We start from the raw sequence: 25922 nt of genomic DNA, 5'->3' as shown, positions 1-25922 counted from the left end.
TAGATGCCTGACTGTTTTATAAAAAGATCCCTCCTTCCCCCTGCGAGCTCATACCTTAAACACAATGTTGTTTTGTTGTTGTTTGTTTCCTCTGGACTTCTTTGTAAACGTGATATTAATTGGGTTCATCTACTTAAAGTACAAGAAAGCATGCAGTTTGCAATATGAACCTAAATGACCTTAGTCATAATAATTTAATGTTCCTGTTGAAAAGCAAGTCTCCAGACATTGTGCGACTTCCTTATACTTTTGAACGGCTGTACTGTAGAGCAGGTGGAACTAACAAGTGGATAGGTCTGTTTTTCAGTAGTTTCTGGAATGAGGGAATCAAAATACAATGGTTAAGAATGCTTTCTAATCACCCTGTATATATATATATATGTTTTCGGGTTATGCCCTTATGGAATCAGGCGTAAGCAGTGTTGTGGTAGGAAACGGGTAAGAGCCAGTGTTTAATTAGAATAAAAGATAGCGGGTGGAAAAGAGCACAGGGTAGGCAGAAGAATAAGAATGGGGGGGTGTGTGTGTGAATAATCAAGACACACACACACAACACACACACACACACACACACACACACACACACACACACACACACACACACACACACACACACACACACTGAACGGCACCCGCAGCTCCTCAGGGCCCGACTCACAGTCTCCTGTCCGGCTTCCCTTCTTTCTCTCGTCACACCCTCAGCCACATAGCCGTCCGTTCTTCCCCTGACTCTCACTTCCCTCGGCAAGGTCCAAGGGGGGGTGGATAAAAGGCCTGTTGTTCCTTCTCCCCCTCGTATCCAGCCTGCAGTCCTTTTATACTGTCCCACCCCCTCTCACTCCTGAGAATCTGCTTGGAGGAGAAAACCTCCACCTCCCATCCAATTAGCTCTCCCACCACCTGTCCATCACGCAGGTCTGATCTTAAAGGGGCCCAGCTCTCTTGAGGTTGTTTTTATATATATATATATATATATATATATATATATCAAATGTTAAACTGGGCCCATGAGTAGGAAAATGGTCTAACTACATTTTTGCAGATTTTAAGAAACATGCATTTTGCGTACGCTGTAGTCAATTGGAAACTTTGAAAATTGTTTTTTTAGCTAGGTGTTGTTTTATCATTATGTGATGTTATGGGATATTGAAATTGAAAAATGGGCTATGCCAAATTACAGTGTGAAAAAGTGGTCTATGTCACACATTAAACAAAAAAGGCATCTGAGAGAGGAAAGGATAATGCTCAGAGAAAAGTTTTTACAACTTCTCAGCTTTATTCACTCGTTTTTGAAAATTCTGATTTATCTTTGGGACATAATTTGTCCCTTATTGGATCACTCCTGACATAAGCACTGGCGTTGCCTATTATGCCTATCAACTCTAGGTATTTACAGAATGACAGATGATGATATTTCCATGTACATGTGGCTTGAAGGACAAACACCCAGAGGCCCAAATGAGGTTGGATCTTGCATTGTGGATTACTGCAGCAAATGTCTTCATGAAGGAAAGACAAGGTTACAATGTTTTTAGACAGCTGTGGTGGACAGAACAGGAACTTTGAAATGGCAATGGTTTGCTCTTACTTGGTACACATTGGTGTAGATGTGGTTGAACAGAAGTGTATGACACCTGGTCGCAGTTATTTTCCCAGTGATGCAGACTTTGGGGTTGTTGAAACCTAAATCTAAACATCATGATATATTCATTCCTGAACACTGGCAAAAATGACACAAAAGGAGCTTGCAAGTTTGCAAGAATGGATTAGCTCAAAAGCAGTCCACAGAAAGAAAACTGCAGGAGGAATGAATGTTAAATGGCTACAAATCCAGCGGCTACGATTTGAGAGTGGAAATCCCCTAACTGTGATCAATAATTATACCTTAGAATAGGACGCACCTTGGTTTTGAAATTGATTTTTGAAGAAAAACATGAGAAAGATCAGGTTCAACAGCACCAGCAATTGTGTCACTATACCGATCGGGGCGACCAATCAAAGCACTGAAGAAACGAGATCTGCTTGGACTCCTTCAGTATATCCCTCCAGTTTATCACAAGTTCTACTGGGATCTACCAGTAGATGGTAACAACTGCAGCCAGGAATTCCATCTAGATGATATACCAAGTCTAGAGTAGTGACTCAGAAGAATGCAGTTTCGATGATGAGTCCTAGAGTGAGAAGCTTGAAAATTACTGAATGGTGATCATTTGAGGAAAGTGATATAATCAAATTGCAAAATGTGCTTTGAGCAAATGTACAGCTCCTGAACAGATTTGCTGCTCAATCTGCGATTATCAATTAATTGCAGGGTGTTAAAAATGGGCATTGAGTGAAATACACACGTTTTAATACTGTTTTTTTTTTTTTATTGAATGAACATAAAAGCAGTAAATTATATTTATAAGATACATGTCATTGATTCATTATTTATGCAGGAAGTAATTTAGGAGGGTAGTGACCCCCAAACATTAACAGCAGTAGCAGTGCTGTATTACAAGAGGCACAGACTATGTATGAAAGCCCAAATTGGGAATTTACTGCAGTGTGGCCTATTAAAAGGAACTTTCCAGCATTGAAATGATGTTTCTGTGTCTGTCAAAACGTTCTTTAGTCTCCATGTTTATTGTGCCGACTCCACTTTCTGCTTCCAGGTGCACAGACTGATGACAACATTCCAAGGCGTTCTGGTCATCGCATTGTGAATCCCCCTGGTGGCCGCTCCAACATTACCAGCCTTGGTTGAACTCTTGAATATGAAGATTGTGACATCACAATGGAACATTGAGGGATTGTTCAGTTCATTTGTACTATATATATATCAGTGTTCTTGAGTCCTCAAATTATCTGATATTACTGGGAATATTACGTTTCTGTTTGTCTAATAAGATGAGGTATAACCTTAGTGTGATGTCATTGCTTGAACATGATTGCCTCACCATTGTGCTGTACTTCCTGCTTGGTGCTTCTATAACCCTTTTAGTGAAAACATTATAATATATATATATATATATATATATATATATATATATATATATATATATATATATATATATATATATATATATATATATATATATATATATATATATATATATTGTTGTTGTTTTGTAACTGGAAATTCGTTCTTTGCACTTTTGATTGTGGTTGGTTAGTTAGTTGCATGTAGTAACGCATTTTGTGGATACATTATTTTTTTTGCCAAGAAACCACCAATTTAAAACACACTTCGTGGTAGTGTAAAATTAATGAAACTGCCACTAGCACATTCATAGATCTGTAACACAAGGCTTCTTACAGGTAGCCTTTCAAAAAAGTGCTAATTCCGATCGGTGTAATATTCAGCATTGTTAGTGACTGCACCCAAGATCAGTAAGGATTGTATTGTGCTGCAGTAGGAGTAGTGCAGTTTAAAATAGTTATGACAAGTATACACAAAATATATTTTAGCACTGTAAGTGGATGGACAAACACAAGAGCATATAAATCAGTGCTTCTTTCTAGTAAAGTCACATACACAATATTGTAATTTAACAAGACGGTACAATAGCAAAGAACATTTCTTCATTATTTGTACAGTACCTGTGTAATACCTACATGGAATCAAACCCCAGTCAAATATTGTTTCTTTTATTATCTTTTTTTTTACCGATTTATTTCTTTGTATTCACCTACATTTTTACTTATGTTTAACTACTCTTGTCTGGTGATTTAAAAATGAAAACTCCAACATTGTGAAAAAAACCCATGAAAAATATGATTAAAAAAGTAAGTCCTCTAGCCACTGTTTTAATTATTGAAATTGTTTATTTGTGCAAACCGACAACTGCACCAAGCTTTGATTTACATGAATCTTTTCTGCGGGAGTACATCTCTTAAAACAAGGACAGAAAAAATGTACTGAAATAATGAATGCTGTGAAATGCAAAGTATATATGTATTTTAATGCTTTAATACATAAATATGCAAAAACACTGTAAAGCAAATTCAACATAATGGCATGTTAGATAAACACAATGATTAAACAGTCAGATACAACAGCAATGACTTTAATCTTTAATAAAAATGTACCAATAATAATAATAATAATAATAATAATAATAATAATAATAATAATAATAATAATAAAAACCATAACCTGCTTTATCTGCCTGTCTTAGCAAAAAAAAAAGTTAAATGTGTGCTAACAAAAGTTTTAAAACCTACTTCTAATGACAAACCTAACAGATAGAATGTGTTTCTTCCTGGAACCCAATCACCTCATTTTTTACATTTAGGTGTGGAATTAGACCAGGTGACCTATAGAAAGGTACCAGAATGCAGTAGATTGTCATAGATTGTATTTGTAGAAAAGGAAGTGAAAACCCAAGATTTCCAGCACGGTTAAATTGAATAAAGCTAGGAAGAGGTAAACACACTGTTTTCAAATCAATAATTAATAATAATGCAAATGAGGTAGAAAATCCAACACCTGGTAAAGCTTTGTAAAAGTAATTAATTGCAATGCTACTGTACCTTAACTCTTTGCTGGTTTATATGCATTATTTCCACTAGATGGCGCCAAAGAACTTCTTAAGAGAAAGAAAAAAAATGAAGTTTAGCTCTACTGGTTCTCTGGACTGGACGACCAAAAGTGCGGCCTTAATGTGAATATTTATGAAAAGAAAACCTGTACAGTACGAACTGAAGTTTTATATTAGAGATATGATATTACTCACCAATCATAAAACATGTACCTTATTTAATTCTAAAGATTCAATATGGTGTGGTACAACCTGGTGTATAGTTCTAGGATACAAAATATATGTGTTCACTTAACATTTTCATAATGCACATAACACATGGTGAACCCCAAAATGTGTTATAGAAAGGTAATTGCTTTACAAATATCCCAAGGTCTAATTTTGTTTTAAATAATCATGTCAGTCACTGCTTTTAGGTGTTGTGAGAGGGAGTGATGACTGAAGATGTATCCATCTTTTCTTTGGGTCCTCTAAAAACTGTAAAGTAGCTGACCTTTCTCATGCCTCAAACGGGTGAAGACAAACAGTGGAAGATTTTACCTGAATAAATACCTTCATTTCAAAACTGCTTGATGATTGTACTGAAATTAAAAAATGTCACATGACTTTTACTTTCAGTGGATAGACAGCGTGTCTGTATTTCTATTGCAATACAGAAGTGGATTCCAAACTGTAGAAAGCCTGAACACACACACACACACACACACACACACACACACACACACACACACACACACACACACACACACACAGGGACTGTCTGTAACTGCATACTATAGGAAAAAATGCTCTTCTGTATTTTACATTCAGCCAGATTCTCATTAGTGCACCACTCTTCTAGAAGCTACATTAGTATAAACTAGAAATGGGTCACAGGTATGTTCATATTTTTCTGAGCTTTTTCTTGTTCCTTTGTTATTTCTTGCTTGTTCTGTAACATTTCAGTGTGCAGTGTGGATGAGTGAAACCATAGCTACCAGGACCTGCCTGAATTTTTCTTAATGTAAGACTTTGCCCTCCCCAGAGGAACTCTGGCGAGTGCTTCAAGCTGTGCATTGAAGGTCTCTGCATCCTTTTAAACAAAACCATAAGAGATAACCAGGAACTAAATTATCAAATTCGGAAACTTAGAACAAGAACCAGTACTGTATTTCTTCTATTCTTCAGACATTACATTACACAAGGTGTAGTTCCATCTGATCAAAAACAGACATCTTTAGCCTTCGAAACCCAAGTGTTGCTTTGTGATTCAAGTCATACTTGGTCAGGCTTGTTTTCTTCTGTAAAACCACTCTATTGGGACAAAAAATAAATAAGTCCAATACCATTCAAACTTTACAACATCAAAATACCCTCCAAATGTATAAGGGTCTTGTCAGTGAAGCTAACAATTGTGAGGACTTTTTCCAAGCTGGTAAATAATTTAAATATTAAAATTAGTACTTGGTCTGTGTTGGCATGCTACTGAACTATCAACACCACCCCACACCCCACATGCAATAAACTAACAAATACTGTCAGAAAACGTTTAATAATTTATATAGTGTACATACTGTATTCTGGTTGCACTGTGATACCACACAGATGTCTTTTTTTAGATCAACAGTGTTAAAAGTTTAATGAACAACATGTTTACAGGGTTGCAAGTTTACTGATTAACAGAATATTGAAATAACTTAACTTGGGAAAGTCCTTTTGTATAAAATAAAGACTAAATACTAAATATATTTATACTTTTAAATGCTTATAACAAATAAAAAGTCCTCGTTTAAGTCTATTTTATAAAATCATCAGGCCTCTGTTAAATATAAATAAATAAAAAAAATGTTAAATGACAGCTTTCAACTGTTATACGTAAACCTGCTGACTGGTGAGAATTGTGACCAGTGACCAGATATACTTCTTCATTGGAATTTAATGTAGGTTTCAAATCAAAGCAACCAATGATATTTACTGTAGGATGACAACTGATCTTTATGCAATAGCAGAGTTGTTAAAAGTAGTCGGCTTTGTGCTGAATGTATAAGTATCAAAGGTGTCTGGTGTGCAGTCAGTTTGCAGACCGCATTTCTGGATTATGGGCGGTAAATGATTAATGGATCAAGTGTGCAATAGCCTTCATTCATGCTGTAATAATGCCATCAGTTTGGAATAGCTGGGGCCGGACTGCTTGAATTCCATATACCTAAAACCCAGGAACTGGTGCAGAGCTAGAGTGGGTTCATAACCCTGCCTTGTAGATGTCTGAACTGCAGCTGTTTATCATGCTCCAAGGTTTCTGTGATGTCCTCTATCCGAGTGAAATAGTTCTGTATGAGTCTATTAACGGATTCTCTTGTCACACGCTCTCAGCAGCAGCTTCTTTTAACTGGTCTTGTAAATTTTATTTTCACAGTTGACTTTTTTTTTTTTTATAGTTTTTATTTTTCTTTTTTTTATTCAAGTAATTGAGGTTTCTTTTTATCAAAAAAAGTTAGTGATCTGTTTATATGTGTATTTTCATGCATTTGTTGATAATATACAGTATACCAATGAGATACATCAAAATAATGCATATGCAAATATAATGTTTTTAAACGTCCCTTATTTAGTTTTTTAGGTCACAGAGATACACAGTAAGCAATTGTGTTTCTGCCACTGTGGTAAACGTGGGGGATGCTGTACTAAGTGTTTTAAAAGGATACTGTAGTATATTAGCAGTTAATAAAGCTATCTTGGATTTAAAACAGTTTCACCTGAGCAAAATGAAAACTGCAGCGGGGCCTTGCTTCCCTCTCAGTGGATTGTTACGGCAATACAACTTGATTATTATTTTTTTTTTTTTTATAATGTTCATAGAACCAGCATAATGTTGTCGTTTTTCTGAGAGATGTGTTTTTATTTGCGCAAATAAATTCAACTTCACTATGTCGTCTGAACAAGTAAATGCTACTTTTAAAGTAATAAGGAAAGTAAGAAAAAAAAAACTAAAAACAACTACGACACAATGAAAGCTGAAGATTCCCAAATCCCAAAGACTTGTTTTATTTGATTGGTTTGTCTTCAACCTGTCAAAACACAAATTTAAGCACAACCTCTCCAAATATGGCGGCCTAGCACCAATCGTAGCGTGATGGAGGCTGGGCATTTAAAGTTTGGAAAATTGTCAAGGAATGCAATGTAAAACAGGAGAGAAGAATGACTTCTGATAATGCTATCCCGTGACTGAAGGAACACGTTATTTGTCTTATATATTTTTTAAATATGATGGCCATATATTTATTTTTGGACCTTCGTCGTGAAGTATTAAACGACCACATTCTGGAGGCTGAGTATGATTGTGAACTGGGAGTGAGGGGCGATCACATTTCAGGAGGCTGTTCGATTTAGTACTGCAGTAGAAGTGTTCCGAGGGGCACAACAAAGTTGCAAGCCTGATTAACGTAACCAACCGTTTGTTACATTATTTACGATAATGCGCAAAAGTTCTTGGCAAATCCCCAGGCTTTGGGCATCATTTATTCCACAAAATAATAGAAAAAATACATGTTTACTACGAATACTAAACATTTGTACTGTCGCTTTACTACTAGCCACGTTAATTTTAAGCGGTGTAATATATTTTCACCAATGTTTGAACTGTTTTTCATTATACAACGGCTACCGGTACAATGTAACAAAAACGTTTTTTAAAGTAATTAGTGATTTATTTCTGGAGAACCAAGATTCAGAACCAAGTTACCATTTTGAAAGGTTTGACAGAAAAAAAGACACCACTCGCTTGCAAGTGAGCAGCTGTATACACACGCAGATGCTGAGGAATACAACGCTTCGCAAACACAATACATTCGGTGAAGACCAAATGTGCAGAATTGAATTAGGAAAACGACCTATATTGTTTGAAAGCAATTCATTTAAGGTAAGCATGTGATATGAAATGATTGTTTATAAACAGAACAACGCCATGACATAAACAAATGAAAACAGATTTCAGTACACTATGTGATAACTGATCTTATTACATACTTGAGTGACATAAGTTTGTGATATGTGGCCATCCCCACGCATGCGGTACGATGTATACAGTATTGTATTGTTTCTTCATGAAGCAGAATGTTCATAGCACAATAGTAACCAATGAAAATATGTCTTTGCATGTACAGAACATATACATTATCTCCACAGCAGGTGATAACATAATTAATCACGTGTGTGTGTGTATGTGTGTGTGTATGTGTGTGTGTATATATATATATATATATATATATATATATATATATATATATATATATATATATATATATATATATATATATAGGTAGGGTAGGTAGGTGCTGGGACAAACACAGGCTTTCATGTTAGGATATTCGCTCAATTTAAATATTCGTTCATATTCGTTTGTTCTTCAAAAAGTAATACCATCCATTATATTGCTCCGAACGCAGGCAGAGACAGCATTGCTAGGGCCCTGCGTTTTACACGACCCGCTTCTTAGGCTGCACTTCATTCCTCCCACCGCAAGGTGGTCATGTAGTCTGCTTAATTAAACCACTTACTGATTAATAATCTCTCAATTCCTTTAATCATCTCAATTAGTCATTCTGTTAACGCGCACTGGCGCGTTGATTAGGCGACAGCAGCAGCTCCGGACATTTATTTAGTCAGGCATCTCTTTATTACTAATACGTCTTATTCAATATTATTTCTTAGCATGTGTAAATAAATAATTAAAATGTTTCAGTTTACTAGCTGGAACATAACATTTGTCCACAAAATATATATAAAAAACAGCACTAATTCCAAGAACAACTTATATAAATACTGAAATCATAACATTAATGCTGTAACATATGTATTACAAATATAATAATAAAATTAATAATAATAATAATAATAATAATAATAATAATAATAATGATAGTGCAGAGTTGTTCACAAGCAGCACATGAAGTGTCACTTACAGTTTCATGAAAGAAAATGCCCCATGCATTATATGTTGCTATTAAACTTCAACATCGTCAGTTGGTTAATCCTGCCTTCTTTCATAGATTGGCGTTGTTCTGTAAAAACTTGGCCATAAGAAACACTTCTTTCAACATCTACGCAATTAGTAACAACTGACAAATATATTTTAGCATTTCATGTTAAATTGGGAAATCATTTTTCAGCTTTAATCCAAAATTCATTCAGAGTCATTCTACTGCCCATATGGTAGGTATTTGAGGTGCCATGTGTAAAAAAAAAAAACAAAAAAAACAAAAAAACTTGAAATTCTTGTTTTTTTTCCCCAGATTTATAAAAGTTGTGAAAATAAACAAATATTCTTTACATGTGTACAATCAGATGTAATTTCAAAATCTAGTTTACATGAGTTAACATTTAGCTAAATATTTAACTGGCCAGCTAAATCTGGAGTTTGTATGCAAATGAGCTCCACCCACTTTGTGCTTTCACACGATTTGATTGGCTCTTGTAATGCTGAAATGTCCATATTCCCTGATTAGCATTAAAAGAGCCAATCAAATTGTGTGAAAAGCACATATATATATATATATATATATATATATATATATATATATATATATATATATATACACACACATTCTCTCTCTCTCTCTCTCTCTCTCTCTCTCTCTATCTCTGTGTGTGTGTGTGTGTGTGTGTGTGTGTGTGTGTGTGTAATATACATATTATGTACATGACCTCTCTTCTGCATATCTCCCGTTCACGTGATAACTTAAATGCCTTCAGTCTTTTGTGACTTTCGGTTAGAAAAAAAGTACGGCTAAACGTCGTAGAAACATCATATAAAAAAGTAAGTAAAAGACAACGGAACAACACACGTCTCACCTTCCTGCAAGTCACGCTCTGGCATTATGTCCCTCAGCCATATTTTTTTTGCTATAAAAAAAACTTACATTCGCGCAGTCCGGGGGAAACAACCTTGGAAAAATTTTTTACTCCAATGAGGTTTGGTTCCAAGGTTATCTGAGGACTGATTCTTTATATATATATATATATATATATATATATATATATATATATATATATATATATATATATATATATATATATATATATATATATATATATATAAAAAAATTATAATTTCCATAGTTTTTAATTTTGATATGAATTTACTTTTTATCCCTTGAGGACTGAATATCTTTTTATGTTTTGCTTTTATTTTAGTTAGTAGATGACAAGGGGCCAGTCTGTTTTTCATCCATGCACAGAAGAGATCATTTTTACAAAAGCGCGTATGTCACAGGTAAATATGTCACTATTATGCACGTGTAAAAGGTTTAGTAAGAAATATGCACATTAATCTAATTCTGTACAAACTCTATTGCTTTCACCAAATTCTTCCTGTCCCCCTCACATGGAATTCTGTAATACATGCTTGCATTTTGCAAACTTTGGTGTGTGGTGCTTGAAAATGACCGTAGAGTAGGACAGGCCATTGTTCTCACTCTGTTGTAAGCAGGGGTGAAACCCAGGTATGCTTTTCTTTCAAACACTCTCAAGTGCATGTCTTATATATCTTGCCAAACTGTGTGTACAGGAAGCAATGTTGTTTCAGCCACAGAACATCCACCCCTTGTACACAAGGGACCCCAGTTTATCAGTTCCTCATTCGTCTCTATCCTCAGTGGTGAACATCCTGCTTACCTTACAGCAGTGCTGAGAACAGTGTGCTCATAATGTTTGTTTAACCTTCGTTAACCTTAGACTTGACCCTGGTTTACACTGAGTAATGTGCATTTCTAGAGAAAGCTGTAATGTCTGGGAGCCATGAGCAGATGGTGGAGGACCCTGTTCTTTCACTGTCTTCTGCAGCCCCAGGAGGTCCATGGAGACATTCAGTATTTACCCTGATCAGCACCTGGGCAGGTGATGCTCTCCAGAGAAGAAAAAGAGAATCGTCGCCAGGACACAAACATGTACGTATTTTACTGACAAAAGAAAATCACTTAAAGATCAGTTTAGCCAGTATACAAGGGCTGTTTAATATCCACAAAGTAGGATGCATGTTCCCAGTGATAGAGATTGATTGGACGTGCTTGTACTTGTATATCTAATGGAACACTTAGCCATTTATGATCAAGCATGGTGACAACATTCTTTACCATACATTGTTATATTCTGGGGATATCTGGAGGCACTTGTCTGTTTGTACCCCCACATATCAAACATCATTGTTACAGGTACATAAGTTAATATAAGTCATGGTGTCTGTTTTTCATGTTGTTGATAACTCTAATGTCCTAATAGGGAATGTGTGTCAATGACATACTTGATGACATGCTGGCTCATTTTTTTCTTTTCAGATCAGAAGCCTGGCACAGGCTTCGACATTTGGTCTGACATTTCACAAGTGTGGACAGGTAGGCCTTATTAGACTGTTTTATAAAAGCTAAATGTCCCAACCATCTCTTAGAACCTCTGAACATGGTCCAGTAAACATCGGGTTGCTTCCCTGAATGACTGAAATACATTTAAAAACCAGACCGTGAAGGGCTTGGGAAAATTTCACTGACCAGGTGAAATGACCCAGGAAGGTCAAGATCTGAAAGTATGTGCCCTACCAGATACATGTTTGCCAGACTAATTTAGTGAACTGATGTGGACGACAGGTAAGTCTTATCAAACTATTTTGTTAGCTACTAATACTTTAAATAAGAATAATTAAAACAATATAGTCAACCTTAGTTAACAGGGATGCCATTTAGTGTCGACTGATCCAAGGTGTCGAGTTAACCGCGAGTGCACATGAGCCATGGCATTAACATGCATATAAGTAACAGAACTCACACATTTACAGTATTACAGTATTTACAAGTTTATTTTTTTAGTTAAATGTCCTTATGAAAACAGTTGAAAGAACTGCAGTGAATGAATCAATTACAGTGTACATACTGTACAAACTTGGTACAACTTGTATAGTTCAATTGAAAAAAGACAATCTCTCCACAAACTACACAAGCTGTTGACTATTCTTTTAGGTATTGACTTGTTCTGACTAATTTGATGGCTTAAACAGCAAAAGTTAACAAATGTACATTATACAGAATTAACTTGATGAGCAAAAACAATAATAAACAACTACAGTTTCACACAGAAATCAAACATTGTCGATTGTTTCACATGCAGAACATGCGCTTTGAAAGTTCTGCTGATGAGCTTGTTATCACGAATAACCTGGGTTTCAAAGCCAATTGAACGAGAGCTCATTTTTCGCTTCTCAGTCATTATGAACTGACTAGGTATTAATACCGTAGCAATAAATAGTATTGTGATAACCGTGGGATCATGGTATAGTAAATAAGAAGGCAGACTTTAACACATAATTCACCCATATTACATTGCTAGATGGCTTGGCTAGTAATAACGGAAAGAAGCAATTGTTTTAACGTAATTTGCACAAATATTTATCAGAAAAAACACAACTGTTTAAATAAATTAAACAACATTTTTAGTTTTGTTTTAAATTATAGAGGTTCGCTTTCTGGTTTTGGTTGACATCTGTAATGATTTAAAGTATCTGCAGAATCTTCTTTCCACCAGATAGAGTATGTGTTGTGCTCTGTTGAATTTTATAACTCGCGCAGTGTTCTAACTTGTATTGTGGATTTACACTGCCATAAAACAACGGCTTCATTCTACAGGTTCGGATAAAATGTGTCATTAAACAAGTATAATATCCATGGAATAGTCTTAACTGGGTCTAAAAATAAATTTAAAAGCTGTAAAAGTAACCCTTTATTTAGTTGCGAGTTAAGGTCAACGGCATCATGAACTCTACCAAGTACCAGGACATTTTAGCCAAAAACCTGGTTGCCTCTGCCAGAAGGCTGAAACTTGGCCACAAGTGGATCTTCCAGCAAGACAGTGACCCCAAGCACACATCAAAATCCACAAAGAAATGGTCAATTGACCACAAAATCAACATTTTGCAATGGCCTTCTCAGTCTCCGGACCGGAATCCCATTGAAAACCTGTGGTTTGAATTGAAGATGGCAGTCCATAAGCGCAGACTGAAGGATATCAAGGATCTGGAAAGATTCTGTATGGAGGAATGGTCTAAGAAAATAGAAAATTATAGAAAAAGGCTCAGTGCCGTTATCCTTGCAAGGGGAGGGTGCACACAGTACTGACAACAAGGGTGCTAATAATTGTGATACTTAATTGTTTTGGAAATAAATGTATGATTTGAGAAATGTGTAATTTTAGTTGATTCCCCTGAATCATTAATGAAGTGCAATAATATATTCTACATGTTGGAAAATTACAATATAGCTCATTACCTGTGTTGTTTATTTTATACAGCCTTTTTTGCTAATCTTTAGCAAGGGTGCCAATATTTTTGGAGGTGCCTGTGTGTGTGTCTATATATATATCTATATATCTATATATCTATATCTATCTATCTATATATATATATATATATATATATATATATATATATATATATATATATATATATATATATATATATATATATATATATACACACACACACACACACACACACACACACACACACACACACACACACACACACACAGTAGTTTGCAGAAGTATTCACCCTCTACCAATAGTGTCACATTTTGTTGAATTACAAATAATATATGCACAGTTTTTCAAACAAAATTTTTTTAATTCAAAGTTGTAGTGGTTAAACTGAACATTGGTATATGAGGAGGAGAAAGAAAATGTACAAAATGAAATTAACTGGTTGCATAAGTATTCAGCCCCTTAAGTCAGTACTTGGTAAAAGCAGCTTCTGCAGCAGTTACTGCTATGAGTCTTTTTGGGTAGGTCTCGACTAGGTATGCACAGTAGGATGGTGACATTTTTGCCTATTTTCACAGGAAAATTACTCCAGTTGTGATAAGTTTGTTGGTGATCGTCGATGGACTGCAATCTTCCAAGTTTTGCCATAAATTTTCGATTGGATTCTAGTCAGGACTTTGACTGGGCCACTCAACATCATTAATTCTCTTCTTGTTCAACCACTCCAGTGTGGCTTTGGCTTTGTGCTTTGGGTCAGTGTCCTGCTGAAATGTGAATATCATTGTTTTAGAGTCTTGGCTGACTCGAACAGGTTTTCCTCAAGGGTTCGCCTGTCCTTTGCACCATCCATTCTCCCCTCTGTCCTGAAAAGCTTTCCAGTCCCTGCTGAAGAGAAGCATCCCCTTAACATGATGCTGCCACCACCATGCTTGATAGTTGGGATGGTGTTGAGAGGGTGATGTGCAGCGTTGGGCTTGCGCCAGACGTAATGTTTGGAATTTAGACCAAAAAGTTACATTTTTGTGTCGTCTGACCACAAAACCCTTTTCTACATCTTTGCAGTATCATCTGCATGATTTTTCGCAAACTCCATACATGCTTTAAGATGAGGCTTCACTGTGCTAAGAGGGATAATCAGTGCCTTTTGAAATTTGATTGTACCCTTCTCCTGCTCTGTGCCTCTCTACCACTTTATCCCTGACTTGTTTCAAAAGGTCCTTGATCTTCATGGTTGCTTTGTTGGATCACTATGTGAGTTGCAGCTTGAAAATCTTTATACCTGAGGGAAATTATCTACAAGTTAAACCACTTTGAGTACACACAGGCTGAAACCAATTCACTCATTTAGTGACCTTTCAAACAAATCATTTGCACCGGAGCTGATTTAGGGCTGCGGTAGCAAAGGGGTTGAATACTTATGCAACTGAGATTAATCTATAATAGTTGTTCTTGTTTTCAAATGTAGGTGGATTCCAAAAAAGAATTCCCGACTGTGTCTGTTAAGCTGGTGATTAACAACACAGGTATACCAGCAGCCACAAATATCTCCCAGCTCAGTATACGGGATGCGGTTACTGGCCTGACTCTGCAGGCTACTAGTGGTAACGTGTTGGAAAGAGGCTTCCAGACTTTCACAAAAGATACCCTGACAGGTAAGTAAAAGAACGTGTTGAATTTCCTTAGATGAATATGTGCAACAGCACCTCTTCTGGCATACCTGATCAGAGATTGGAAGAATATTATTCCTCGCATCTGAGGCTGCCTAATGGCGTAGCGAGACTTTTCATTGTAGTCCCTTTCCTTCTTGTGTTCTCTTTGTGATGTGCAGGCAGGGTTATAGCTTCCATTCAGGCAGTTTATTATGGATTACAGACTGTTTTTAGCCAATCAGCTTATGAGGTTTTCTGCCATTGACCGAGACTCAAGAACGTGTCAGATTTTGATGAGCCTTGGTTAGCACGCCATTATCTGCTAATGTTGTTTCTCTTTGTAGTTGGTTCATACTACACAGTGAAGTACACAGCACTCCTAAAAGAGCCACAGAGTGGGATTCTGGCACTGCCTGCCTACCTCACCTTTTCCAATGCATCACAGGTACGTTGCATTCTCAACACTTCATCCTTCAGTTAAGCAGAGTAAGGCTGATTTTCAAAAATGTATAGCGAAACATTATTATTATTTTTTTAAAGGAAATCTGGCACTACACTAGGTAAAATAAAGTTCGCTGCTTGCTTTCTTTGCCGTCCAAGAAATATATTTCATTCACACTTCATAGGTCTTTCAGCTCAGCAGTGTCTTTGGAGTCAACGCATCTCACTGGCAGGCTGCAATGCATCTTGTTTCAATAGGGGAAGCAACTGGCTGGTAATTACAGAAAATAAGGCACTCCAGGGGTGGGGACAGTTTTATTTTCCAAGTAAAGATGATGAAAATGCAAAACAATCAGCAGAGCTTTCTTTAACCTAGTGTAGTACCAAATGTATCGTTATTAATTTAACTCTTGGAGAAGTGTTGATTGTGAAACAAGTTCACTTTTGTTTTTTCACCCATAACTTGATTGAGGCTGCGATTCTGTTTAATTGATAATGGGGAAGAAAAATTAAGGTGCTGCCTTTTTTTCTTACATTCTTAATGAAACTGAATCATAGTCTCAATCAAGGTTGTTTCACAATCAATCAACACCTTTCCAAGAGTTTCATTTAACGAAATCGCCTCAAAAAAGGGACATCGCTTCGATCAAAAATAAAAAACACAAATGAAGAGCCCTAGTATAGAAATATCTGAAATGTAAATTTTTTTTTGATCATTGCAGTGTTTTGTAATTCACTAATGACGTCTTAAATCTGTATTTTTGAACACAATCTATGTTGAAGCAAAAATGGGGTCTTGCACTAAACTAGGCTGAAGAAATCTCAGTTTGCAGGCCTTGTACAGGGGATGAAATTGTCCTGACCCCCTCAGGGTCCTATTAGTAACCAGTCAGTTGCTTCCTCTTTTGACTGACATGCCTTGCAGCCAGTAAGATGCTTGATCTCCGAAAAAACTGCTGAGATTAAAGTGGAATTACAAGTGTAATGGATAATGTAGAAGGCAAGGCAGGAAAACTGAGAAATGTATTTGAATTTGTGTAGTACCAGATGTCCTCTTTTAATGTTTGTAATATCATGTTTATTTTGAGAATTCAGATTTGAGATACAGTGTATATAGTGAATGGAAGTGCATGAGGGAGAAGATTTATGACAATATTTTTTTAGCTACAACACCTTTTTAAGTTTAACTATTTTTTACTGCTTGCATTTATCTTACAAGTTTTAAAATTCACAATCCCAACAATTGTGTCAAATTTTGTGGGACTTAGGTTGAGACCACTGAAACTTGTTCTGAAAACTGAGCTTGATTCAAACCTTGGCCTTGGCCTATTTATTTATTTTTTTTCAGAATGACATCAATTTGTTTGGTCCTTTGATGGCAAACTTTACCCTGCAGGAGAGTTCAACTGGAAAGGTAAACGTCTGTGTTGGGTTCATGTGCAAAGAGAAATACAGTTACACCCTTCAGCTGGTCTTGAATATCACCTAGGTTAGCCACTAGAGAGCAGCATTCTACAGCAGTAGGTATCATGCCATTAAGATTGTGTGTTTGTCCAACAGCTTTCTTTGCAGAACTGTACACAGAATTGCATACAGTCACTATTGTAGTCAATCAATTCCGGTGCTTTTTTCTTTATGTACAGAATGTTGACTTAAAAATTAACTTAAGAATTGTTACCAGTTTGTTATGAAAATGCTTGTATGGCACCCGACTGCTCTAGTGTCAATGTCTGGGCAACAGTGAAGCGATTTCTTTCCTCAAATTAGTGTTTCTGCGCCTTGCCACGAGGAACAAAAAAATCAGCGTCTGGTTCCCTACATACCAGTTTTGATGGTACACTCCGAATCAGAGTCTCTGATAACCGGTGTGTATTTTCAATGTTTGCAGAGTCAAGAGTCACACACATATCCTGCACAGTTGTCTGACTCAGTCACTTGTCGTTGTGGTGTAATAAAGAGAACATTAGGAACTTAAGTTACAAACTACAGTACTACTTTAAGAAGGCTAATAGTTTTTCTTGTACAAATGCTGACAAGAAGACAGCAAAAGTGCGTGACTAATGTGGGCATAAACACAGGTTTAAAGCTGCTTTGTATATCAGTCAGAGCAGAGACCCAGGGATTGGAATGAACGACCTGCCCTTGCAACAGGCTTAGTATAGCGCTTTGTACCCTGGGGGTTACATTGTAAGTTTGCGGGGGGGAAAAAAGTATGTTAAGCTATGATTTGGTGGGGGAGGAATGAGGTGCCGGTGGGCTACAATGTGAGTCCATGTGCATCTCTGACTTAGCTGGGGGGAGGTTAATCAAGGGTGCAGTGAAATAATAATAATAATAATAATAATAATAATAATAATAATAATAATAATATTATTATTATTATTATTATTATTATTATTATTATTATTATTATTATTATTATTATTATTATTATTATTTTGAAATCACATAGTGTCCTATTAAGTAACAAGCCCTATTCACAGTTTAATGTTCATAAATTTGCTCTAAACTGTTGCGTGAAACAGACTTTGAAAAAACAAAACAAAACAAAAAACCTCATGAGTTGCAACTTTAAGAATAGGGCCCAATATCTAAGGTCAACTTGTAAATTACAATATCACAACCATGTTTCCATGGCTACCCATACAGGGGTATACAATTAAAAAAATAAAATAATACTAATTCTTATCCAAGGGACAAAATGCTAGAAAAATCTACTTGTCCTTCTTAAAAATCTACTTGCCCCTCCCCATCACACAAAAAAGTAGAATATAACTTGTAGAATTTTGGTTTTATTTAACAGTGAACACAATCAATCAATTAGTGATTAACAGGGTGGATCCAGCCTTGCAGCTTGACTGGTTCATTAAATTCTTCAAGATACATAAAAGGTCCCCTGTGACCCAACCTCACCTCACAAATGTATAACCTACTTTAGGAAATGTTCCTTTCAGTGCAGTTTGGAACACATTTGCTAGTATATTTAAGCAACATACTAAGAGTACAACTATAATAAGCAATACTTGGAGTTATTCAAACATAAAAATAGCTTCTGACTCTTTCTCTATAAGCTGAATTCAACTCCAGTTGTACAGGTGTTTTACTTTGTTGCATCACAGATCTTAAATAATTGCCAACTATTACTTTTGCTTTGTGGAATTCTGATTTTTCTTGACATTCTTTCAGTTTTGTAGCTGCTGAACCCCAGATTTTTGAAGAACTTGTGTATAATCTGACACTTTTTTCTGCATTTTTTACCGTTCTACCAAAATGCATGCAATACTTTTTTTTAAGTGTACAACATTGTTCAGCTATTGTACTGATAATCTTATATATAAGCATTTTCATTTCTATCATTATAAACATATTTGTCAGTCTTCATGTTCAATCGTTTCATAACTCGATGGATTGTGCATTTCCAATAAATAACTAACATTGCTTTTGTTCAAATCTAGTAAAAAATAATAATAATAATAATAATAATAATAATAATAATAATAATAATAATAATAATAATAATTTTGCTTTTTTAATGTAGAGTCTAAACAAAAAAATGTAAATATGGTAAATGGCAAACTAGGTTAGCAACACTAAAATCGAAAGGAAAAAAAAACAAAACATTTTTTGCCAGGGAAAGTTTGTCTTGAAATGCTTCTAAACAGTAAACTTCGCGTTTTTTTTTTAACATCCCAAAAAGTACCCGCTTGACTACAAAGTAGACTCAGAAATTATTTTATAAATTACACAAAACCATTTTTTCTAATCCGCTAATACCTCAGCGACTATGGTGTGTGTGTGTGTGTGTGTGTTTATTTTGTTTTGTTTTGCAACTTTGCTAGACTGTTGCTTTAAGTTTAAAAGATCAGTCTGTACCTTGCCAGATGCTCTCTTGGCAGCCATTTCTGGGTTTCCTTGTAACCAGTAGAAGATCAGCTTTTTCCACAGCTGGCCAATCAGAAGTGATAGGGGCGGGACACGTAAACGCTTGTGAATTGCACACCCATGCCACAGTTTCCTTGTGTCACGCTGAGAAATGTCTTGGTGTTCTGATAAATCTGAAGCTGTTGATTAATAGGTGTTATGCTTGTGTTATACTCATGTCTGACATCTGTGTAATTGTTGCCTGCAGTGTTTTACATACAGAGTTTTTCTAGTCAAGTAATTTTTATATTATAAAAACAGTATATCTTCGGTTCAGTAAAGGTTAGGATGGGGATGTCCTGGAGGGCCAGGTTTAGAATGTAAAATGATGTATTTATCTGCTGTAGGGCCTGGATGGAGGTATACTTTGTTCAATGAAATAAATGAGAATACGATTGGAACAAAGACCTAGGCTGCAGTGTAATACACAGCACAACAGTGTGACATGAATATAAAAGTACAGAATATATCGATTAGGAATGGAAGCACTTCTTGAGGATACCACAATCCATTCCACTTAGAGAATATACAGCTATGGCCAAAAGTTTAGCATCACCTATAATTTTAGCATTGATACATAATAAAAAATAGACTCTATATGAACATAATTTAGATATTTAATTTAACATCGTGTAATCAAAGAAACTACAAAATTATATCGCGAAAGTGTACCGGAAGCCATAACAGTAGTACAGTATTTCATGTTAATTTAGAAAATGTCACATTTGTCAATTTTTGCCAGTTTTTTGTTAAGTATATGGAAAACTCCAAAGTGGTATGCAATTCAATATGCTAAAGTTATTTAGCAGGTTTCATTCGACTTTATAAAGCAATGTTAGTCAGTTCTATAGGATGATGCAAAACTGTGGGCTAAAGCTGTAGGTCTTGTAACCTACATCTTCGAGTTACTGACACCTGTAATGTCATTTTCTTCCATTGTGGTGTCCTGACTTGTTCACTGTGCAGATGATCTGTTCTTCTTTTTCTAGATTCCGCCCAATCACGGCATACACTTTGTAGGATTTCTGGTAGCATTCATCGTCTCATTTGTCCTGGTGTGTTTAGTTCTCCTCATAGTTTATCAGATCAGAAAAACGAGTGGGAAAATACCTCATCAGAACAGGGTAAGTAACCTCCGATACTAATAGTCAGCAAGCTTGAATTCCTCCATCCTTCAGTATTATTAGCACATCATGAAATTCTAGAATTTGGCCTATAAAAAATAAAGAATTTGAGTAAGATTCCCAACAGTGAAGAAACAGCTGGTTGCAATTTCTCATCAAGACTCCGCTGTGCTTGGTCCCATATTAAGAAAAAGTTTATTGAGACGTTAAGAATTGAAACACTGTTCTCACATTAAACCTACCCTAATTAATTATGCTTGGCATCTTAAGGTTTTGAGCAATGAAAACATTGCTGCATTATCTTAAGGGAATATGGAACTGGAACAGCAAGCAGTTATAAAAAAAATAAAATAATTATAAACACAACAATTTGGCATGATCTCTTGTAATATTGCCATGGAGTATATAATCTGCATGATATACAGTATGTAGTGATTTGCACCTTGAGAAGTAACCTATTTAAAGCTGGAAAGATACCTTGTCAGAGTTTCAGGCTGTAGCAGAGGATAAGAATATGCCAGTGCCAGCAGAGAACAAGTTGGTAAGAGTACCATTCTGACTATCATCTGAATCACATTCACGTCACACAGTAAAGTGGCGCCAAAGCAAACCCAATCCAGGATTCAGCCAGCATGAGTTTGATTTGGCCTCACTGACATCCTGTCCTCCAGACTGGACATTGGCATGCAGTGAGCTGGAATGAATGGAGTCCATGGGCATCCCCCTCACTCACCCTGTATCACTGGGCAGCATAATTGTTTAAACATGATACAAATTTAGAATGAGACAAAGCACAATAGCTCAAAGGTAAAACAAAGCTTTTGAAGTTCACCGTGACAATTTGAAGCTTCATAATATGCAATGTGTAGTGAAAAAGTAAAGGAACATGGCTTGAACAATACACAAAGTCCTGTTTTTGTTAAGATACGCTCAGTACTTGAGTTGGTGAGAAAGATTTGCATCAGCAACATTGATAGCAGGAAGTCTAATTATTTTTAATATGTAAACCTTATTCTAATTAAGCATCCCTGCACAGGAAGTCTCTAAATACGATGCTGCCTTCGCCGACGGATCAACTGCCCATATCTCATAAACCATTTGAGAAGCCTACTTCATATATTTCCAGTGTTATGGGAACTCATCTGACAAAATATAACAGTACCTTCACTTGACTGATATCGTGTCACATTGTTATTTACAGCACAATTGAATATGGTGTAAATAGGTTAAATGACTGTTATTTTAGTGGTGATAATGGCTCATTAACACCAACACCAATAAGGTCAATTGAGTAGGGCCCATTGTATTCATATTAGGTCCACCACTGTAATCTATCATTTCTGTGGTCAAGTTCTATAACAGGTGTTGTTCGGTAAGAAGTAGCCGCTTTGTTTTTACCTCATGCCATGATGCATGCCATATGCTTTTTTACATATCAACTTTACTTCTTGTCTACAAACCATTCCCCTTATATTATGTCCCTAGGGATGCTTTGTTTTTATCCCCCCCACCATGGCTTAACAGTGACGACCCAGGGCATGAATAATAAAAGCCGACAAACAGCGTCTAGACATGGCTTGTGTTGCAGCTGTCAGAAATTCAGAAATTGTATATTTTAATTTTCAGAAAAAAAGAACTGGAGTAAATGGAGAGTGTGATCCTGAACAGACAATCTGTAACATAAGCGAGACGTCCAAGGAAGAAGCAGCTTTTGAGGACAAAATTATCGACATACTGATCTTTGAAGACCCCCTGAATATGTATCAGGCCTTGGATAAGTATGTTTGCTAACTTCTTTAAAGAAGGATTTGAATGCTTTTAATCTTTTTTTTTTTTTTTTAATTGATTCAAAATCATTTGAAAGGTTTCAAATAAATGTCTCTTACATTGTTGTTGGTCAACTGATATCTGCTGATGTTTTGGGTTGCCTTGAAAATAGTGATGCCATGACATTTAAAGAATGCACTGCTTACTAAACCTGTGTTTGACCAAAGCTAGGCCAATTACCTCAGCTTGAAAAAGTGGTAATATAAATATTCCTGTTACAGTTACCGTATCAAAATTTGTCTTTGAAGTGGATAGAGTACAAACTTATTTTCTACTTCAGTTTTGAGTCACAGTTTAGCTGTTGGTCATTGAGGCAGGCTGGCGAGTGGATAGAGACCCAGAGACAGTAAATAGATAACTATTTTATTACAAACACAAAAATGAAAGGGCACAAGGGCCAAAATAAAGGGATTTAAACACGAATAAAGCAAGACAAAAAGCAAAAATAACAATTTCCAGGCTGGGCAATGCCTTCACTGGATTCAAACTTTCAAACATACAAACAAAACACCAACCTGCTTCCTCAGCTCCCTTCCTTAAATGAGAAGCAGGGGCTTCCTTTTATGTCAGGTGGCTGGGCGCTGATTAATCGTTAATTAAACTAATCATCTAATCAACCCCAGCCACCTGAACACAATGAACCCAGGCAGGTAGGGGAATTTAACCCCATCCCTGCCAATTTCTAAAGGGCAGAGCTGTGCTCTGCCACAGTCATTCATATAAATCATAATCTAACCATGTAAGAGAATTACGATCAGAGAAGCAATTTTATTACATGCAAGTGACAGTGACATTCCTTTCATTAGTATTTGATTGAAACTAATATGCAGTAGCAGGATTACACATTTATCTATTTGACATAAAACACTTAGGGTAAAATGGTTACATTCACAGGAGATGCGTGCTTGAGAAAGCTGCCATTAGCATCTATTTTCTCAGGATATTCATGAAAAATGTATTGCCTTCCAAATGATAAATGAGCTACTCCCAGCACAAGGCAGTGTATAAATTGCTATCGTAGCAGAATTAAATACATTTGGCTTCTGACTGCCTTTTTTTAACGATAAAGCAACAGTCCTCAAGTGCTCATTTCCTTTATCACTATTAACCAATAAAAATTATGTTAAATCCCTTTCCATTAGCATAGAGCATATTTGCTAAGCTGTCATGAATGTTTGTTTTCTAGTACGCATGTGTTTTGCATGTATTCTGGCCTCACTGACTGGTTTGGTTAATGAAGAATATAACATTTATTAAATTGTGTAAGCTGCTGGTGTTTTCCCCTATGGGGGAATTAGTGACTGCCTTTTTAACATTTGAAAAATACAATTTTAACTTCATTTAATTTCTTATTCAAACTTGTCACAAGTAATTATCCTGCATTTGCAAATGTGGCAAGGGATATGTAAGTTCCTGACATAAATGTTCTTGTCTACTTCTCTTTACAATCTTAATTGACATCACAGGGATCAGCCCTCATTCAAGTATAAAGTCCTAACGTAACATTGATTTAACATCGTTTTTTTTTCCCCCTGTAGCAGCAATGATGTCAGATTTGATCATTCTTTTAGTTTTGTCTACCTTTTAGTCTCTTACTTTTACTGTATCATAGTTTTAATTGCATTAACTTCACTTCTGTAGTCTAGTTTTTATGATTCCAGGTAAACCTTTAGGGCTAAGTTTTCAAAAGAATGCAGAGTTATTTGACACTATTTCCTGTATTAAACCCAAGCTAAGGCACTGAAGGGTAGATCTACTATAGTGTTGCGCATGTTGCAATAGTCGCAAACCAGTCGCAAACCAGTCGGAAGTCTAGGATAAAATTTACTAAACAAGCACAATGCTGTTGGCGACTTTTTAGGGAATGCTTTGCGGCAGCAGTTTTTCTTTGCAGTTCAGCCTTGGATGAATATGTGATTATGAGAGTTCCTGCATAATTTCGCAAACATGTGGTGGAGATAGTGCAAATAAGGGCTCTCAAATATTATAATGAGATGTACTGAAGCTACCTGCAATTGAGACACTTTCAAAAGTTCTTAACAAATTGATGCAATTGTAAGTATGTTTTAAACAGTTGCAATTGTTGCTGGCATTTCCCAGTCCACTTTTTCTTGTGCATTGCCAGTGGTGCCCAAATGCTTTTTTCCCTAAAAGCAGGGTGTACTTACAATGCTTGAAAACAAATTTCTATGACATTTCTTGTTTCCCCAACTTGTTGGGTGCAATGGCCTGCACACATGTGCCGCTAACCCCTCCAGATCACTCTGAGCATCTGTTAGGAATAGGAAACACACCTGTTCTATTAATGTGCAGGTGGTTTGTAATTGTGCACAATTTAGCATTGCACCACTGACTAACTTAAATAAAAACAGACAGTATACATTTGGCTTATAGGCTACTGATGATAACACGAATTAGTGAGAATTGACTGTCCTCCTCTAATGGAACTTGTCAATGTGGCACCGTGGTCTGTTTTGTGCTAATTGTTTAGGCTACTAAGTAGACCAAGTTACAAAATAATAAAAATTACACCACCTGTGCTTGTTTTTAAAATTTTTGGAGTGGTGAGATAACCAGCATTCTGGGATCGGAGTGACTGCCTTGGAACATATGGGACCAGTAAGTCAATCAGGTAGGATGGAGCCAAGCCTTGTAAAGCTTTATATGTAGGAGTAGAACCTTAAAATCAGTACTGTATCAAATTGGGAGCCAGCGTACGGCCGCCAAAACTGACGTAATATGATCATTCTTTTTGTTGAAGTTAAGATCCTGGCTGCAGCGTTTTGCACAAGCTGCAATCTGGACAAAACACAGTTTGTAATACGAGCGAGAAGGAAATTACAACAATCTAATCTGGAAGGTATAAAAGCACGAATCAGTCTATAAGCATCATGTACTGAGAGAATGTGTCTGAATTGTAACAATTTTTTCGTTGGACGGAAAAAAGACACTTCAGTTACGTTCTTAATGTGAGTTTCAAATGAAAGATTGGAGTAAAAAATTACACCCAGATTTCAGAGTCTCTGGCTTTGTGTCAGTGGGGTTGCTGAACACTGTACAGACAGTTGGGTTTATGCTCTCGCATTGCTTTTTAGAACCCAAAACTATGACCGCTGTTTTATCAGAATTTAGCATTAAAAAATTCGTTGACATCCATTTTT

The 25922-nt window shown here is 36.1% G+C and overlaps 2 protein-coding genes across 9 annotated transcripts in view; both read left to right on the top strand.

The window, feature by feature from the left end:
• LOC121330123 (dihydropyrimidinase-related protein 1) overlaps positions 1-2982 on the top strand; it is a 36616-nt gene extending 33634 nt beyond the window's left edge. For all 6 annotated transcript variants that reach the window (XM_041276419.1, XM_041276414.1, XM_041276429.1 and 3 more), the window contains one exon: positions 2655-2982. In XM_041276419.1, coding sequence (XP_041132353.1) covers positions 2655-2746 — 92 coding nt within the window. In that variant the 3' untranslated portion in view covers positions 2747-2982. The remainder of the gene's footprint in view (positions 1-2654) is intronic.
• A 4685-nt stretch (positions 2983-7667) lies between these two features.
• Positions 7668-25922, top strand: part of LOC121330109 (limbin-like) — a 71562-nt gene continuing 53307 nt past the window's right edge. For 2 of the 3 annotated variants that reach the window (XM_041276391.1, XM_041276385.1), the window contains exons 1-9: positions 7668-8421; positions 10695-10773; positions 11274-11446; positions 11834-11890; positions 15265-15451; positions 15793-15893; positions 17238-17303; positions 20800-20934; positions 22561-22712. In XM_041276391.1, the coding sequence (XP_041132325.1) occupies positions 7978-8421; positions 10695-10773; positions 11274-11446; positions 11834-11890; positions 15265-15451; positions 15793-15893; positions 17238-17303; positions 20800-20934; positions 22561-22712 (1394 nt within the window). In that variant the 5' untranslated portion in view covers positions 7668-7977. The remainder of the gene's footprint in view (positions 8422-10694; positions 10774-11273; positions 11447-11833; positions 11891-15264; positions 15452-15792; positions 15894-17237; positions 17304-20799; positions 20935-22560; positions 22713-25922) is intronic. The other variant, XM_041276401.1, reaches the window with a different exon arrangement.

Source organism: Polyodon spathula, chromosome 2 (genome assembly GCF_017654505.1).
Source record: "Polyodon spathula isolate WHYD16114869_AA chromosome 2, ASM1765450v1, whole genome shotgun sequence".
NCBI classification, from domain to species: domain Eukaryota; kingdom Metazoa; phylum Chordata; class Actinopteri; order Acipenseriformes; family Polyodontidae; genus Polyodon; species Polyodon spathula.
This window is presented reverse-complemented; position numbering and strand designations above follow the sequence as displayed.